The sequence below is a fragment of the Pristis pectinata genome, chromosome 8 (assembly GCF_009764475.1).
Source record: "Pristis pectinata isolate sPriPec2 chromosome 8, sPriPec2.1.pri, whole genome shotgun sequence".
In the NCBI taxonomy this organism is placed as follows: domain Eukaryota; kingdom Metazoa; phylum Chordata; class Chondrichthyes; order Rhinopristiformes; family Pristidae; genus Pristis; species Pristis pectinata.
Window position 1 is genome coordinate 84,626,153 of NC_067412.1, and position 20,345 is coordinate 84,646,497.

At 40.4% G+C, this 20,345-nt stretch overlaps 1 protein-coding gene across 1 annotated transcript in view; it reads right to left on the bottom strand.

Moving 5' to 3' along the window:
- The window catches only part of alg13 (ALG13 UDP-N-acetylglucosaminyltransferase subunit), a 70,732-nt gene that overhangs the window by 41,089 nt on the left and 9,298 nt on the right, over positions 1 to 20,345 (bottom strand). Inside the window, exons 5-8 of the mRNA XM_052022324.1 lie at positions 15,206 to 15,379; positions 14,887 to 14,970; positions 14,117 to 14,167; positions 3,084 to 3,130 (exon numbers count right to left, since the gene is read on the bottom strand). Of these exons, the coding sequence (XP_051878284.1) occupies positions 3,084 to 3,130; positions 14,117 to 14,167; positions 14,887 to 14,970; positions 15,206 to 15,379 (356 nt within the window). The remainder of the gene's footprint in view (positions 1 to 3,083; positions 3,131 to 14,116; positions 14,168 to 14,886; positions 14,971 to 15,205; positions 15,380 to 20,345) is intronic.

Sequence of the window (20,345 nt, forward strand, 5' to 3'; positions counted from 1 at the left end):
ATTTATAAAAATCACAAAGAATGGGGGTCCCAGAACAGATCCCTGTGAACACCACTGGTCATTGACCTCCAGTCAGAATATGCTCCATCTTTACCCTTACTAATGAAGAACCCATCAACCTCTGCTTTAAATATACCCAATGACTTAGCCTCCACAGCCATCTATGGCAATGAATTCCACAAATTCACCACCCTCTGGCAAAAGAAAATTCTCATCTGTTCTAAAGTGACATCCTTCTATTTAGGCTGTGCCCTCTAGTCCTAAACTCTCCCACTACTGGAAACATCCTCTCCACGTCCACTCTATCCAGGTCTTTCAATATTTGGTAGGTTTCAATGAAGACAACCGCACCGCCCTGCCCCTGCCCCCACCCCCCCCCCTCCGAAAACCTAAATTCCAGCAAGTACAGACAGAGCCATCAAATGCTCCTCATACATTAACCCTTTCATTCCCATGATCATTCTTGTAGACCTCCTCTGGACCCTCTCCAATGCCTGCAAATTCTTCCTTAGATATGGGCCCAAAACTGTTTACAATACTCCAAATGTTATCTGACCAATGCCTTATAAAGCCTCAGCATTACATTTTTGCTTTTATATTCTATTCCTCTTGAAATGAATGCTAACATTGCATTTGCCTTCCTTACTACCAACTCAACCTGCAAGTTAACCTTTAGAAATCCTGCACTAGGATTCCCAAGTCCCTTTGCACCTCCGATTTCTCAATTTACTCCCTGTTTAAAGTGTCTATGCCTTTATTCCTTCTAGCAAAATGCATGACCATACACTTCCCTACACTGTATTCCATCTGCTACTTCTTTGCCCATTCTCCCAACCTGTCCAAGTCCTTCTGCAAACTCCTTACTGCCTCAACACTACCTGCCCCTCCATCTATCATCCACAAACTTGGCCACAAAGCCATCAATTCAGTCACCCATATCATTAACATATAATGTGAAAAGTAGCTGACCCAACATCAACCCCTTTGGAACACCACTAGTCACCAGCAGCCAACCAGAAAAGGCCTCCTTTATTCCCACTCTGCCTTCTGCCAGTCAGCCTATCTTCTCCCCACACTAGTACCTTTCCTGTAATACCATGGGCTCCTATCTTGTTTAGCAGCCTCATGTGGTACCTTGTCAAAGGCTTACTGGAAATCCAAGTAAACATCTTTGTCTATCCTGCCTGTTACCTCCGCAAAGAACTCCAGGTTTGTCAGGATCTCCCCTTAAGGAAACCATGCTGACTTTGGCCTATTTAATCACATGCTTCTAAGTATGCTGAAATCTCATCCTTAATGGATTCTAACATCTTACCAACCACTGAAATCTGGCTAACTGGCCTATAATTTCCTGTCGTTTGCCTTCCTCCCTTCTTAAAGAGGAGAGTGACATTTGCGATTTTCCAGTGCTCCGGAACCATTCCCGAGTGATTCTAGAAAGATTACTACCAATGCTCCACAATCTCTTCAGCTATCTTTCAGAATCCTGAAGTATAGTCCATCCAGTCCACCTTCAGACCTTTGTTTCCCCCAAGCACCTTCGCCTTAGTAATAGCGACTACACTCACTTCTGCCCCTTGACTCTTGAATTTTTGGCATGTTGCTGATGTCTTCCACAGTGAAGACTGATGCAAAGTGCTTAGTTCGTCCACCATTTCTTTGTTTCCCATTACCACCTCTCCAGCATCATTTTCCAGTGGTCTGATGTTCATTCTTGCTTCTCTATTACTCTTTATATATCTGAAAAATCTTTTGGTATTCTTATATTATTAGCTAGCGTACCTTCATATTTCATCTTTTCTCCCCTTATTGCTGTTTAGTTGCCTTCTATTGTTTTTTTTTAAAAAAAAGTTTCTCAGTCATCCAGCTTCCTACTAATTTTCACAATATTGTATGCCCTCTCTTTTGCTTTTATGCTGTCTTTGACTTCCCTTGTCAGCCACGGTTGACTCATCCTCCCTTTAGAATGTTGCTTCTTCTTTAGAATGAATTGATCCTGTGTCTTCCAAATTACTCCCAGAAACTCCTGCCATTGCTGCTCTACCATCATCCCTGTTAGGGTGTCCTTCCAGTAAACTTTGGCCAGCTCCTCTCTCCTGCCTCTGTAGTTACCTTTACTCAACTATAATACTGATACATCTGATTTTAGCTTCTCCATCTCAAATTTCAGGGTGAATTCTATAACATTATGATCGCTGCCTCCTAAGAATTCCTTTAAGCTTCCCAATCAAATCTGGTTCATTGCACAACACCAAACCCAGAATTGCCTTTTCCTTCGTGGTCTTGACCACAAGCTGCTCTAAAAAGAGATCTCATAGGCACTCTACAAATTCCTTCTTTTGGGATCTAGTACCAACCTAATTTTCCCAATCCACCTGCATACTGAAATCCCCCATGACCACTGTAATGTTGCCCTTTTTACATGCCTTTTCTATTTCCTGCTGTAATTTGTACCCCACATCCTGGCTATTATTTGGAGGCCTGTATACAATTCCCATCAGGGTCTTTTTACCCTTGCAGTTTCTTAACTCTACCCACAAGGATTCTATATCTTCTGATCATACATCACTTCTTAAGGATTTGATTTCATTTTTTAACCTACACAGCCATACCACCACCTCTGCCCACCTGCCTGTCTTTTTAAGAGGATGTATCCTTGGATGTTTAGCTCCCAGCTGTGATCTTCAAACGACTAGCTTATATTGTCACCAAATAGAAATAAGCTTACAATATAATAAACAAATATCCAATAATACAACAGGATTTTATTAAAATGGCATTTGAAGGATTAATAGCCATCAAGTTAATGGATGTTCAGCTGTAACCTCAGCAAAAGGTCAGGATAAAATTCTTGAATATCCAGTGAAGCATGACAAGTCACAAGCACCTAGGAATCTACTATCAGTAAATAGCCAACTATATATAGAGACAGATTACATTTAACCAGAAAATTCCACCTTTCAGCATCTTAGACTTGTTCCAATCAGTGGTCATCTTTTATGCAAAAAAATGCTTAACTACTATTTTTTTACATTTTTGTAACTTGTACTCATGACTTCCTTCACAATTTACACTATACTTACTTGTACATCAGAGAGAGAGCATTCATCTCCAAGACACCTGCCCATTCCTGCAAAACAGTGCATAAAATTTGAATGCAAGCTAAATCCCCAGTTTATACTGTAAATATTTGCAAGAATATATTGCTTGGGATTCAACACTACCTTTGAAGTTTATTACAATATAAAGCTACATTTTGCTGAACTATGCAAAAAAATCTTGGTTACTATTGCATCTCTCTCCCACTGAGCAAGATGGAATAACTCTCTCTCACGGGGATTTGTTTACCACAGAATTTCTAGTATGACCCCTTATCACTGTCTATTGAGGCAATATTGTGGAGTGGGCCATGGGAGGTGGCGTGGAAAACGAATAAGAAATAAGTTTGGGCTACTGGGATTGTGTCCCCAGGTTATTAACAAGCAGAAGAAGTGTGGTTGGTAGGAAGATCTTCCAATGGGGGGGGGGGGGGGGGGGGGGGGGGGGAGAATTAAAGACATATGCATCTTTCTGCAGCCTTTAAGTGAAGGCCTTAGACCCCCTGGCTCTAGGAAGATCAGGTCCTTTAACACTATAGGCAGCCTTAACCTTTCAGTTAAGAGCAGATTCAATGCGCATGGTACATCTACAAAGTCACTGTAGAATTTTGAGTGACACATCCTTTCGTGTCATTGCACATGCCTTGCAATCTCCACCCATGGTGCTCTTGCACAAAAGTCTCCATAACAATCTGGCCCATGAGTTTCCACTGCCCTGAAAATTGTCCTCCATGCACAAAGTGTATGGGCAAACCAACTTACTGAATAGTTAACTACAGGACCACAATGTGCAGTTAACCAAAATCAGATGGATGTTGTAAGAGCTTAAGACAGGAGTGGAATTAAGCCATTCGACTTGTCAAGTCTGCTCTACCATTCAATCATGGGTGATTTATTTTTCCCTCTTAACCCCATTCTCCTGCCTTCTCCCTGTAACCTTTGATGCCCTTACTAATCAAGGACCTGTTACAATAGTTAGGAAAAACCTTAAGGTCCACATGCAAAAAAGCACCACATAATCATCTAAAGCACATTAAAGTTTTACAGCCTTCTTTGCACACTGGATTAAGCACATAATCAATTAGTATTCAGTTAAATTAATTTCACAAGATCACAAGGGAGCAGAAGTAGGCCATTCGGCCCTTCAAGTCTGCTCCAAGGAAAAGAAAGGGAAAAAGAAAGAAAATGAGAAGTGGGGAAAGTCTGCTCCATGAGCTAAAGGAAAAAACTATTCCTTTCTAGCCCAATTTCTGGCCTTATCCCCATATCCCTTGATACCTTGACTAATTAGATAACTATCTCCCCCTCAAACACCCCCAGAGATCGGGCCTCCACTACTGTACGTGGCAAAGAATTCCATAATTCACTACCCTCTGGCTAAAGAGATTTCTCCTCATCTGTTTTAAACCTGTACCCTCTAATTCTAAGATTGTGCCCTCTGGTCCTGGCCTCACCCAAGTGAAACAGCTTGGCCACATCTACTCTGTTCTTCCCTCTAGGCCAGAAAACCACTTGACCATTGGAAGGTGGTTCTTCACACCAGCCCTCAGTAGAGCCTGGTTACCTAGCCAGAGCTCAGCAAGTTTTGGTTGGGTAAGGAAGAGTTACTTCCTCAGTTGGCTCTTTTTAAGAAGTATAATAATGGGAAGCGTTCCCAACAGCATATTAAAGTTATAAGACTATTAAACAGTCCCCTTGTACGATAAGATGGGCTCTTGACCTCAATCTACTTCACTATGGCCTTGCACCTTGTCTGCCTGCACTGCACCTTCTCTGTAACTGTTACACCATCTGCATTCTGTTATTGTTTTTCCCCTTGTAATATCTCAACACACTGATGAAATGATCTGTATGATGGTATGCAAAACAAAGACTTTCACCGTACCTCAGTACTTGTGACAACAACAAACCAATTTACCAAGTTTGTTGGGAGCAAGTTGTGTGACAATTCAGAGTGGCCCATTATCTAAAGGGAATGGCTCCCAATCACTACCAAGGTGAGGGAGGCCTAGGTGTAGGCACCATGGCAATAAGTGAAGATGGGTGGGCAAGGGGCAGAGAAATCAGGATAAATAATCAGATTGAAAAATGAAAATAACTGCACTGTTTTGATAGTTTCCACAACACTTAAAAACCACAGGAGATAGTGGGATTTAGTTACTGCAATGCAGAAAAAGATCTCAGACAATGGAAGTGAGTTTGTAACTTACAAGCAAATACTGCGCTCAGAAGGATTGTTTTGCACGAAAGAATATTTGGAAAGCTGAAGTTGTCACAAGCATTGTAATAAAGTTCTCTGCTCACAACTTCAATGATCAAAGTAGAAAAAGATTAGCTAAAGTACAGAAAGCAGCTCAGCAAATTGTACCTGTTAAAAGATCAAATAAAAAGATAACTCGCTTAGAATTACAGAAATTGAAAAGCAAAATAAAACTGATGAAATCTTAAATAAAAGCATACAAATGCTCAGGAATACTCAGCATGTCAGACTGCATATGTGGAGAAAGGAACAGTAAAAATTTCAGTTTGATGACTTTCATCAGAACTGTTTCAACCTCCACAGATCCAAATTAACCTGCTTAGTATGCCCAGCATTTGTTTCAACATTAGCAGGATGCCTCTGGGTAGAAGTGACATGCATGATAGAGTCCAGCCACCATCCAGAACTTGATGATATCCCGGTATTATCAAGTCAGCTTCAAAAAAAGTCCTCTGGCTCATTTGGGTTTTAATTTTATACCCGAGTATTCCTCAAATACTCACCATCATTACAATTAGAGTGGGATTGTTCACTGACAGTTTTAATATTCGTCACCATATATAATCTCTAGCAAAAGTAACCAACATCAGGACCTGTGGCTTTAAAGAACAAGGCAGAGACAAAACATTTGCTTATTTTCTTTCACCATCTACAATGCAAGTGTCTAGATTGTGATGAAATATTCACCACGTGTGCAACACAAAGTTCAAAACCCTCTGGGATCAAGCAGGCCATTTGATCACATCACTGCTTCTAAACTCTGCATAATGCACCAGTGGAAGCCATCACACCAGGATATACAGCAAATCAAGGTTAATCATCTTAGGGTCCTTTGATCATCAAGGACATGAACAGCAACATATCCACTTGGAGATGTACCACTGAGCAGTTTTAATTATATACAACCTGAAAACTTAAAACCCTCAAGTGCTTCACAGGTATAATCAGATCAAAATGTGCTTTTGAGTACAAGATTTGGAGGGTGACCAAACACTTGCCCTGGCAGTATGATCTGCATCTCATAAGCCAGAGGGGTTTGAGTAGCAACCACATTGTGAAGCCTAAACAGATTAAGTATCAATGACAGGAAAGCAGAAGAGCATTGCAAAAAAGATTACATACAAGAGGAACAAATGGAAGCAAGGGTGGTGGAAAGAGGAGACAAGGGGATCAAGTCACAGGTGACAGAGAAGGGAGTTTACAAAAATAATTAGCCTTGGAGAACAGAACCAACTTAGCTCAGCAAGTACAGTACAAAGGAGTGTAAGATGATAGAAGCATTAGACTTTTGGATATAGTACAGGACAGATCACTGGAAATATGAAATCTATAGGCAAGACTTGAATAAGCATCTAGTTACAGTTGAGATAAAACAGAACTGACCAATTGTGGGGTGGTGGTGTGATGGAAAGTAAATGGTGGTTTTAGAAAATCAGTCCAGCAGAGCTGAAAGAGTTGGATAGATCCCAGGTCTCTAGTTGCTATTTGACACAAGGTTACACTGAAACACTGGCACATAACCTTGAATGTCCCTATCCAACCTCAACCTGGAAGCAATACGATCATAAAGATTGGTACAGTTTAAGGGCTCAACCCCTTCACCAGAGCAGTGAATATGGATAACATCCTATCTGAATTTCCATGGTAAAATGGGTTTGAAGCATTATAATCAGCTGATTGGAAGGTTGGGGGAGGGGCATAAGGGGATAACAGGAGAGGAGAGAGAATGGAATAAGAGGATGCAGAGCTAATGGTCAAGGACAGGACAAAAACTCTCACTTGTGTAGAGACATCAAAAGGCAATGTCAGAACACAGCTTCACAATCAATGAAGTCCTCTAGGATAGAGGTCACCAGTGTAATACAGAAAAGAGTCAACTTGCACAAACCACAACATAAGAATAAATAAATCAGAGCACCTTTTTTGCTCTTCGAGGAATAGATGTAAAAGCAATCAAGCAGACATACCACAGTGTAACTTTTTACCCAAGAAGATACCATTTCTTGGTCAACACTCCCTTTATACCACAAAAGGTCAGTGCACAAACCTCTCAAACAAAACAAACCCAAAACCTCCTGACTAGAGGGGAAAATTACAGTATTAATTGAGCCATAGCTGAAAGTCATTCCAATGTTGACTGGGCCACGAAATCCACAAGAGAATACTTCGAAGCTGCACTGCACCAACTTTTCCGGTTACTTTAAAGAAATGCAAATAGCTTTGCCACAGTAATATAACTGCCACAAAATTAATGTTCTACCTACACAGTCAGTAAGATCTCAGCATAACCTCTAGCAAATTGGCCCACATCACAAATCTCAAACTTGAGTTAGATAAATTTAATTAAGAACACAAATTACTGGGATACAAAACAAAAAGTTTTCAAAAAGGAAACACATAACCAAAGATAGAAAAGATGTTTGGCTCAGCAGCTGACCAGCAAACATTTGGTGGCACAGAAATATGCCACCAGTATAGATACTTCAACTGAACAATAAGTACATCCACCAAGTTAAATATCTACAAAATTCCTGCTATTATGGATTCATATTTAACATTCAAATATCAATTCGTCAGCCAAACATTCAAAACAAAAATTGGGCTGCAATTCCCCCACAGGAAAATAAATCATGTGGAACAGAACAAGCATGAAAGTCAGTAGTCATAAAGCATCACATGCCTGAAGCAGCAGTGTGAATAGATGCACATGATTTTGTTTTCCCCCTTTCTCCATTTATGGGATTTAGGTCTCACTTGCAAGGGCAGCATTACCCATCCACCTGCCCTGGAGAAAGTGGAGGGGCCTTCTTGAACTGGTATTGTTATCATGAAGTTATTTTCAGTGGGATTAAGTTTTAAAGAATTTGACCTAAAGGAACAAACATATCACCAAATGAGAGGAAACTGCAAGTTAAAGTATCCCCAGATAATACTGCCTTTATTTCTTTGGGTGGTGGCGGCTCTGGGATGTGCTGTCAAGAAGTCATAGCAAGTTGCTGTTGTGGCAATGGACCATATTGTAATCACTCCTATAGTGGAGCAAATGGAATATCTGAAGAAAGCAGCTTCTACCACTCCAAAGATGAGAAGGTTTGCACTTTTGAAGCTGTTTATATCAAGGCAAGGGTGTATTCCATCACTCACCCAAATTGTGCTTTGTAGATGGTAAAGGGGCTTCATGTATACTGCAATAACTGCCTACCCAATCTGACTTGTTCTTGCAGCTACTATAGTTTATATTTCTGGTTCAGTTAGATTTAGTTTGACGACTTCCAGCATTCTGTTGATATCAATTTTACTGAATATCAAAAATAGAGAGGTGGACTCCTGTTGGAGATGGTCACTATCTTGCATATGGTGTTAATGATATTGCCCAAGACAGAACACTACACTGGACTTGTCAATTGGGCAGACTCCTTTGAGGTATGGAAACTAGGCTCAATACAATGAACATTCCCACTTCTGACCTTGTGATTAAGAAGTCACTTAATCTGCTTGAAAAGGTGGTGCCTAGGCACTGCTCAGAGAAATCGTTTCAACATCTTGGGGCTATGACGATTGTCCTTCCACAAATACAACCACCTTCCTTTGAGCAAGCTGGGACTTCAGCCAGTGGAGATTTTCCCTATTGATTCATATTGATCTTAACTGCACTAGGAGTCCTTGATGCCACATCACCATCACCTCTGGAATTCAGTTCTTTAGTTCACTTGAGGCTAAGAGGCTCACAGAAACCAATAAGTATCATTGAGAGGTTATTGGTAATTAAATGCCACTTTAAAGCATTGGTGACCACAACTTTCACCTTTTGCTTTTTTTTAAAAAAAGGACAGACAGGATATAACAGAGCAACCTTCCTCAAGCATCATCGAAGACAATGTTGTAACTGTACTGAAACAATCTGATTAGAGGCACGCTAGCTCTGGAGCACATCTTTGGCACCACAGCTGGGACGTTGTTGGCCTCTCTAGGCTTTGCAGTATCTATTGCATTCAGCCATTTTTGATGTCATAGGGAGTGAATCAAACTGACTGTAGACTAGCTTGTGATATCATGCACCTCAGCAGGAGAATGACATGCACATCTACTTCTGGCTGAAAATACAAACCTTTCAACTTTGTCTTTTGCACTGTGAAAGGCCTCACCAACATTAATAAGAGGATGCTCACAGAGCCTCCTATTAGAATTTAACTGCCCACCACCATGAATGGATATGACAGGGCACAGGTGCTCTGATGCAAACTACTAGATTTGGGATTACTTAGCTATGTGCATAACACAACTTCTATTATTTCATATGTATGCAGTCCTAGATAGTTGGCACCTCAATTTTAACAGTGCCAGGATCTGAATATGCTCTGACACTTCCTAGAGTAATAGTAACATTGAATGTCGATTACATCCAGCCACAGGTTACAGATTGTGGTGAAATCCTGCTGCCAGGGTGGTGGTAAAGGCTGATACAATAGGGACATTTAGAAAGCTCTTAGATAGGCACATGGAAGTAGGGACATTTAGAAGACTCTTAGATAGGCACATGGAAGTAGGTAAAATGGAGGTTTATGGGCTTTGTAGGAGGGAAGAGTTAGATTGATCAGGGAGTAGTTGTTTATATAGGTCGGCACAACATCTTGGGCTGAAGAGCCTGTACTGTGCTGTTCTATCAATATTCCCACTAACTGCTGAAAATCTTATCAGATAGAAATGGCCGTGATTTCACAGATTGTTCAGGGGTGTGCTCCCTAGCCTAGAGAGTGCCTGATACATGATGGAAAAGCCTTCTGTCTGGAATATACAAAAATGATTTGGATGTGGAAGAAGAGATCAGTGAGTTCACAGATGCTAATTGGAACTGTTGATCGTGTGGGAGGTAGTCTTAGATAGTCAGAGATAGATGTGTTGGTGAAATGGGCTAAAAGGCAGATTGGAGTTCAATCCACACAAATGTGAGGTATGGATTTTGGGAGCAATAATGAGACTAGGACACCATGAATGTTAAGGTCTCAGAGTACTGAGATACAGGGAGACCTTGGAGTACAAGTTCATAGATCCCTGAAGGTGGCAAAACAGGTAGATAAGGTGGTTATAAAGCCACATAGGATACTGTCCATTATTCAAGGCATTGAATACAGAAGTAGAGGTTATGCTCCAACTTTATAAAAACCTTGGTCAGACCCAAGCTGGAGTTCTGCATGCAGTTCTGGTCACCAAATTATAAGAAGGATGTGATAACACTTGAAATGGCCCTGAAGAGATTCACCAGGATATTGCCTGGTATAGAACAGTTCAGTTTGAAGAGAGATGGTCTGTTCTCCCTGGAGAGAATGTTAAGAGGGGACATGATTGAGGTATATAAAATTATGAGAGCTATAGACAGGGTAGACTGCAGGAAACTTTGAGGTAGATAAAACTAGAGGATATAGGTTTAGGGTAAGGGGAAGAAATTGAGGATATGGGGAGACTTTCACCCAGAGAATGATGAACCTGGAATACACTGAGTGTGTTTGAAGTTGGGTTACTTACAGTATTTAAGTGTCTAAATGAACACTTGAATTACTTAGGCATAGAGAGCTATGGACCAAATGTTAAGCAAGCAGATTAATACAGATGGATGACCACTGGCCAGCATGATCAAGTTGGGCCAAATGGCCCATTTTCATGCTGTATGATTTTATGATTCTACAGAGGCATTTCATTCTGTACATCAAGAATGGTTCTATTATCACCACCACTATTTAGGCTGTATGTAACTGCCAGACTACGTACAGGAGAGAACACCAAAACAAGAGAATCTTCATGACCTCCTCCTCACCAATCCATCCAATCTATTCATGTATTTTACATGAACTGATGCTACCTCAGGTAGTGATCATTGCATAGTCATGATGGAGACCTTGACACTCAGTAAATTATCTACAATAGAAACAAGGGACTGGAGATGCTGGAATCTGGAGCAAAAAAACTTTACTCTGTATTCTGTTATTGTTTTTAACCCTGTACTACCTCAACGCACTCTGTAATGAATTGATCTGTACAAACAGTATGCAAAACAAGTTTTTCCACAGTACCTCAGTACAAGTGACAATAATAAACAATACCAAAACAAACTGTTGGAGGAACTCAGCAGGTCAAGCTGCACCTGTGGAGGGAAGTGGACAGTGTTTCCGGTTAAGACCTTTCATCTGAACTGAGAGTAAAAGAGAGATGGCCAGGATAAAGAGGTGAGGAGGAGGAGGGGTGAGGAAAGCTGGCAAGCAATAGGTGGATCCTGGCAAGTGGGGTTATAGGCAGATGGAAGAGGGAAGAGTGGAAATAGTGACCAGGGTGGGAGGCGAGGCAACAAAGGGCTACAGACGATGGAATCTGATAGGAAAGGAAGGTGGAGCGTGGAACTAAGTGAGATGGGTGGGCAGATGGGAACAGTGGGGGAGAAGGGGACCCAGTGAGAGGAACATGTGGGTTATGGGCAGATGCAGTAGGTGGGAGCGGGGGAAGAAGCTGGGTGATAGCAGGCTGCGGAAGGGGAGGGGGTTGGAGGAGGACCTGGATAGATCAGGAGGGGAAAAGGGAGAAGTAGGTTACCTGAAATTGGAGAATTCAATGTTCATACCATTGGGTTGTAGACTACCCAGGCAGAATATGAGGTGCTGTTCCTCAAGTCCGAGTTTGGCCTCACCCTGGCAGTGGAGGAGGCAGAGAACAGATAGGTCAGTGTGGGAATAGGGAGGGGAATTAAAATAGCTAACAACCAGGAGCTCTGGATGGCCATGGCAGACTGAACACAGATGCTCAAATGGTCACCTAGTCTGGGCTTGGTCTCACTGATGAGGCAGCCACATTGAGAGCACGGAATGTTTGGAGGAGGAGGATGGAGGAGATGCATGTGAATCTCTGCCTCACCTGGAAGGGCTGTTTAGGTCCCTGGAGGGAGGTAGTGCAGGGACAGGTGATACACTTCCTATGGTTGCGGGGGAGGGAGTCACAGACAGAATGGTCCCTGTGGAAAGCAGAGGGGAGGGAAGGATTTGACTGGTGGTGGGATCATGTTGTAGCTTGTGAAAAATGCAAGAGAAAGACGTGCTGTTGAGGTGAAAGGCAAGGACCAAGGGAACTGGATCCCCATTCTGTCTGGTGGAGGCAGGGTGAGAGTAGAAGGGCAAGAAATGGACATGTGGGTGAGGGCTCCATCAACCACAGTGGGTGGGTGGGGGTGATGCCCAGTTTCCCAAAAAAGAAAGATATTTCCTGGAATGGAAGTCCTCATTTTAAGAGCAGACAGTAGAAAAAGAGGGGTTGGCACAGTAGTGTAGCGGTCAGCGTAACACTGCTACAATGTCAGAGACCCGGGTTCAATTCCAGCCACTGTCTGTAAGGAGTTTGTACATTCTCCTCATGTCTGCGTGGGTTTCCTCCAGGTGCTCCAGTTTCCTCCCACATTCCAAAGACGCACGGATTAGGAAGTTGTGGGCATGCTGTGCTGGCGCCAGAAGCATGGCAACACTTGCAGGCTGCCCCCAGAGCACTCTACACAAAGGATGCATTTCACTGTGTGTTTCAATATACATGTGACTAATAAAGAAATCTTAACACTTATAAAAATGAGAGAAAGTAATGGTGTCTTTATGAGTGACGGGTGGGAGGCGGTGTAGTCTATGTAGCTGTGGGAGCCAGTGTGTTTGTAGTAAATGTCAGTGGATAGTTGTCTACTGAAATGGAGACAGATGTCAGAAGTGGTCCATTTGAATGAGAACAGGGTGGAAGTTAGCAGAGAAGTTGATAAAATTGATGAGATCTGCACAGGTGCAGGAGGGAGCACCAATACAATCGTTAATGCAGCAGAAAAAGTTTCAGAGTGGTATCAGAGTAGGTTTGGAACAGAGATACATAGCAATACCTACCTTTTCATTGGCTAGGGCCTACGCAAGTACCCATGGCTACACCTTTGATTTATAGGATGTGGGAGGAAAAGACAAGTTGTTCAGGTTAAGCTCAAGTTCTGCCAGTGAAGAGCACGGAATGGAGGAGTGGAGGAGAGTGTTGGTAGAGGGGAACTGGTTAGATCTACGTTCTAGAAAGAAAGAGCCCCAAGGCTTTTCTAGTGGGGAATAGATGTCCATGGTGAAGACGAGACAATGGGAGCCAAGGAATTAAAAATTGTTAAAAATTGTTTTTTGTAGTACTACCTTAACCTAATGGAATAAAATAAAAAATCTAGCTCAAAAGCAGGCATCCACAAGACTCCCCGATCCAGAATTTACCACAATCTGTAATAGCATGAAGCAACAAGTTAACTCTGGTTCAAATAAGAATTAAGAACATGCTAGGATCAGCATTACACATATCAGGATATAATCTTCTGATCTGAAATTATAATTGAATAGTGGCTAAGGCACGCTAACTGGATAATTAATAAATCAAATAAAATCTCCGCACTCAGCCACAGTCATAAATAGAAGTTGGTGAGAGTGAAATTAAGAGGCACATAAACATGCCCTTTTTAAGTGGAGAATCCAGCACCAGTACAGAAGACATGGAGCTTTGGTCATCATCTTCAAACAGATATACTAAGTACAACTCAATTTCCTTTTGTTTCAGTCTATAGCCTAATCTACTTCAAGTATATCAACAAGCAGTCAACTGCACCTCACTGCAGAATTGGAACAAGCATACATGAATAGCATTCCAAAGAACAACTGCCCATGACATCAAGGCATTTGAAGTGTGGCACAGAGGTAACAATTGAAGTACAAGTACATACCTTAGGATCAGCCAAACGTTCCAAGTGCTTGTCAAAGGAGCCATCAATAAACTGAGAAAAGAAAGTTAGAAGTTCTGCCATATTGGGAAAGTCAATTTCACAAACTCTATTAATTACCTCTTTAAATTCAACATATTTAAAGATTACAAAGAAGTTTCCTGCATAAAATTTTTCAGTTAGTTTAATCACAATTTTGCTGTTGGGAAGTGGACCAGTTTGTGGAGAAATTTATCATTTTAGTGACTTAGGCTAACTGTTCCAACAGCCAACTGTGCACACTGGCTGGATACGCAGAGCCACACATTCAAGTACATTTATATTACACTAAGCAACCACAGAAATAACTGATTACAGAAGGATGAAAAGTAGCCAACAGGCTAAGCTTCGATCTCCTTGTCCTTCACACAAATTTTCAGCAGCCAAGACAACAGTCTGAAAGATCTGCTGCCTGGTCCAACTAATATTGCACATGCTGACTATTTGATGGTCCTTCTCTACAAACCATCCTCCACAACAGCCCAATGAAGCAGATTCATCATCAGCTGTGGAATTTGTACAACTTATTTCAAGGTAACCAGTCATAAATGTTGTCATATTACCAAATTGCCCCTTTGGGAGTATCATGAGCTTATTTTAAAAAAGCAAAATATTCTTTGCTCAGAGTAGGCATTTAAAGTAGTACATCAATTTGGTTACCCTTCTGGACATTGACTCACACTTTCTATAGTATTTACAAAAGTGAGCCTCTGGAACTTCAACATAGTACTTACTGCTTCAAATTTGCAGTGGTTCACTCTCATATAGGTAACACAGGTTTTTCTAATCTCCAAGTGATGTATCTGTGTCAGAAATAGCTGCCAAGTAAATGAACACCTTTTAGTTTATTATTAAAGAAAACAAAGTTAATGTCTGGCCTTCCATGTAACACAACAATATAAATATTTTCAAAATTAGCGTTTTAATAGTAAGTCAAAGAATATCTCCAAAGCATAAGTGTAGAAACAGCACCGTACTATTTTCTGTTTTTATTTTGCTGCTACTCCTGCTGAAGTTAAATTAAGAACCTAGAAACTTTGGCTGTAGGGTTACCTGCTCGGAGACCGCCCTGAAGAGGCAGGAGCCATCCTTAGCGGTGAGCTTTCTGTAGAGACCCTGGGTGCCCAAATACTCGTCCATGGTCACTTCACTCAGACACTTCTGTCCAAAATACTTTCTAACCCCCTTCTGCATTTCTCCACCCCGCCATAGAACAAGAAGATTCTTCTTTTAAAAAGTTAAAAATCGTGCATTACATTTAAACAACATACACCCTTTTAAGGGATATTGGGGATGTTGTGTTTCCCTCCCCCAGCTCTGGTTGAGAGATTTAGACGTTTCCTCCGACGACCTTCCCGAGCGACGCCAGGTGCATCACATCCTCCTGATTACTAATAGCCCCCCACCCCCACGACAAGCTATTGCTAGCTGACCACCAACGCTACTCCAGGTTGCAGCAAGTTGGCCAACACATTCCTCTTACAAACTGTTGATCGCACTTTCCCTCTTCATTTTCCTTCGATATAGCTACACGTTAACGCATATATCAAATGTATTTTAATGGTAAGTGACTGATAATCTGGTAGCTCATTAAGATGTGAATTAATTAAAAGAAACATTAACAGCATTGAATGGCAATTATTATGACAAAATGGATTATCAGGCCACATGCACTTGATGGTATGGAATGTAGCTCTCCAAACACCAACTCTTTTTTTCCCCAAATGAAGACATCATCCCTTTAATATTTCAGAAGTAAAATAATAGGCAAACTGTCTTCATTTTTCTCAAAAGGTTTTTCCAAAAGACCAAGTTCTTGTACTGCTGATATGAACTATGGTGTTAAAATTATTCAGCACGTTCTCAAAATATCTACTTACTAAAGAGGAAAATCAATTTTTTTGATGGGGGGGGGGGGGGGAGGGGAAATGGAGCCACAGAGGATATTGTAGCATAAACCAACCCAACTAAAACTTCCATGGACTTACTGAGACAACAGCTGGAGAATTTAATAGGTAATTACCATAGGTATTTTGAAGTAATAATTGAACTAAGTAAATCTCAACTCACCCTCCAGTCTAATTCAATTAGGCTTTAAGGGAAAGTCTTCAGTTTTTTGCTTCCTTGTAATTGACCAATGAGCAATATTGCATGAGAGCTGATGAAAAACCCCGCAGTCAAAGGCGCAGAACGGTGTTTTAAGAAACCCAATAGTAACAGAAAGAATGAAAGGGAAAATATTATGAATGCTGATATCACTAAAAGGCTGACTATTGTACGCTTTGTAAGAATCAGGCATACATTACAGAGTTGTTAATTCAGTGAGAAGGGATTGACTACTGCTGGACATTACTGCCTGTTGTAAGCCATATTTGAAAGGAATTAGCTTTTCTTTCCTCTTATTTTCATTTCAAAATATCCAATGCAACAGACATACCTTTCAGATAACCTTACCTAGCCCTGAAAAACACATTTTATTTTAAAAGAAACATGTTATGACTGCCAGGCAAACTTCCCAAATATATATACAAATCTGATATCTAATATTATCTGGGTCACCACTATTAACATCATTAATTAATGTTTGTTAAAGCATCATAATGAAAGGTTAATTTATTAAGGGTACTCAGCAAAATAGCTTCAAGACTCTATCAAAAGATTGAATATCAGACTTGATTCTTTCAATGAGACTTAATTATATAAATTATTTAACATCACAACCATCACAAGGCACAAATTAAGCAGGTCAAACATAAGGTTACTTGGACGTAATTGCAGTCATTATTTTAAGGAAAGAATAATTAGCTGCAGAAGCAAATGTGAGTGGTGATAACTTGTTTTTGATCTGTTTGCTTCTTTGAATGTATATTGAACTTTAGGAATGATAGGGCACTTTGTGTTGGAGTCATTGGTGTGGACCTGCATCCTACTACTACCTAGAGCAAACTAAAAGCAGTTGCTTAGCCTTCCAAAATTTAAAAAGTTTAAATATACAAGAGTCTCAAAGTAACAGCCTAATAGATAACTTTAGTTCAAAGGGTATCTGAAACTGGTATTTAAGAGACTATTAGATAGGTATGTGAATATGGAGGGATATGGATCATTTGCAGGTAGAAGGGATTAGTTTAATTTAGTATTGTGTTCAGTGCAGACGTCGTGGACTGAAGGACTGTTCCTATGCTCTTCTATATATGACGCAGACATACCATTGAAATGTAATATGTCTAACACTGAAATAATAAAATCTTCTTTAGAAGAATTTCTGTTGGTCAAATAAGGACTAAGTTTCAAGAATTTTTACTTTTTGTTTTAATTTTTTAACGAACTAAGTTATTGCCCACTGAAGCAACTCCTCCTATCTCTGCTGTCAAAGAGACAAATTACCTGCTTCAAGGGCAAATTATTAATACTACTTTCAGACAAGGTAACAAGGGACACATCAACTGAAGATTTCTCTCACATTTCCACATGTAACATTTGGGGACAACATGCCTCATTACAGATTCACTGCACTTATTTAATTATATGAATGAATATCTGAAATATGTCTCCCCGAATCCAACAGTCTGATAAATTTCCACAACATCAAAATGTCTTTTGTTCAAACTTGGCTGCTTTCTTGTCACCAATGACATTTCTGTTCCCCAAACAACACAAGAATCAGTTTTAATCACGGGATATCTATTCTTCTCTGTCTATGTTTATCCCCATAACTCCACCACCATTTCACAAGTTAGAAGATATTTACGCTGCTTTTGTTTTTGACTGGAGTAATTGATTGACACATGGGTTCATTACACATCTTTCACTGATCCTGTAACTATACAGATGCACCAACACAACTGAAGATGATGTAACATAGACCTTATGATTCCAATTTCAGAACCAAAATAGATGCTGAAATAAAATACTAAGACTGCAGAATATTATCTCTTCCCCCTCAATGACTATACCCTATGAAGTCTGGAAGGGCAATTTAGGATCTTTAAGATGCATGTCATTTTTGTATAGCTACAAATATATCAAAACTTGCAATGATTGCTTAAACTTGACATCCCTCTATAATTTGCTCCTCATTTACGTGTACTGGCTGCTTTGTGTAGGTGTAAGAACTCTTGTTTGTGTGTTTACCACATCTCTAGACTGTAACTATCAATGTGAGCCTACACAATGGATGCTGAGAAGCTAATAAACTATGTGTTGATATTGCTAAGCCTGTTCCAGACACCTCTACTACCCTAGCAAAAAATCAATGTCCCATTGTTGTTTTGCAATTTGTCCATTAACCATTAGGGAAGGTGCAGGCAAGATTTACCTTCCAGCTCAAGGGAGGTTTGCTGTTGATTCCTTTATTGATAAAACCAAGAGACAATATAATCAAACACCTAGGTGCAAGAAAACTCTCAGCAGCTTCCATGTCTCTACTTTGTAAACATCATGAAAGGGTTAGGCTTATTTTGAAGCACTTTTGCATTTGGATACCACTTAAAAGTTGGCCACTTCACAGCTCTGCGTTTACTATAGTGCCAGGTAAGGAGGTACAGCAGGTCAAAAAAGGAACACTTAACTCTAAATGTTTGTATATACATTCAGATAAATCCCTTTAAATATTACGAAACACTTTTTTCAAAACTGTGATTCTTTATCAAAATTCATACAGAAATCCACCATTTCTAGCTATACCAAGCCGAACTTTTCTGCTGCAGGTCCACTTTCAAGTTGGAGCAGAAAACTTTGAGCCGAGATTATTGGTTGTACTTCTGTGCACATGATGTGCTAACCCACAGAAACTGCTAGGCATGCACAGTTCTGCCAATGTACACCACATGTTTGACAGCAAGGCAGGTTTTAATCCTTTAGCACTAATTACAGGGCCTGATTTTATCCGAGCCTTTGCTGGGGATTGTGAGGTACCTATATTCCTCCTGATAGAACTCTTTTTAATTTTTCTCTTTGAAGATCTCTTCCAACCCATCCACCCTTCTCAACCCTCTATCAATGTCCATTGCTCCCCTCCCACCACCCACCCTCCAGGCCTCAATATCCTCAATAGACCACCTGCCCATACTTCCAATATGTATGGAAGTGTTTATCTGCCGATGCCCCAAACTTGAATTACAATTTACTCCCCTGTTGTAGCCACTGCACATTCCTTTCTCCAACCTTCACGATCTGTCCTCAGCCCTTCTTCTTTAGTGGAGGAAGATCGCAAGAAAATCCTCCTGTATTTGGCACCTTGGCTTTGTGCACTGTAACATTTAGTAGGCTAAACCAATTGCTGCCACAGGTAAATGCATAGTTTGACATCCTGGATCTTCACACTCTGATTTCCTCAAAATATTTAACACTTTGGGAATCTAGGTGATTATGCCTGTTTTGCCCATGACTTTCTCATTTTTCACCAATGCCATAGAAATTTACAGCACGGAAGAATCTTATTCAGTCCATCCAGCCTATACTGGCAAGAAAAAAACGTGATTGTGTTTAATTCCAATGTCCAGTTCTTGGTCTGTGGCCTTGTGGGTTACTGTTTGTTACGTGCTTGTGCAAGAATGATTTCAGGCAGAGCTTGAAGCACCCAACACCTACTAAAATGGGAAAAAATTCCTCAACTTTTCTCTGGTTCTTCTGTAAATTTTCATAATCATTTTGATAAATGCTAAAAGGATCCTTTCTAAGCATCTTATGATTTTATACACCTCGATTAAATCTCTCCTTAGCCCATGCTCCAAATAGTTTTCAGCAACTCGCCCATAATTTAACTGTCAATTATCATAAATAAATTTTGAAATAAACAATAAAATGGAGAAAGTTATGTGGATTCAGTCAAACATACTACTGATGAGTAATTTTGAATTCCAGATTAAAAGACTTAGTTAGGTCAGGGAGGGAGTCAAATGTTCTACACTTTCCTGGATCATATCTTTATTGTTTTTTGAGCATTGTTGCAGCATGTACTACCCATTGGTTCTTTGATAAAATCTCTGTTTCCAAAATTTTTGCCTGCCATTGTTGTTCATATTCATACCCGATCTCCTTCAGCATTCCTTCTGAGATTGAGGGCTTCCATTTTTTTCAGTCCTAACCATAAATTGATGTTAGCATTAAGTCTAGAGCCAAGAAGTGGCATCTACACTCAATGTTGGTATAGTTTACAGAAGCTGAGGAGGAGATCGAAGAGAAATTGGATGGA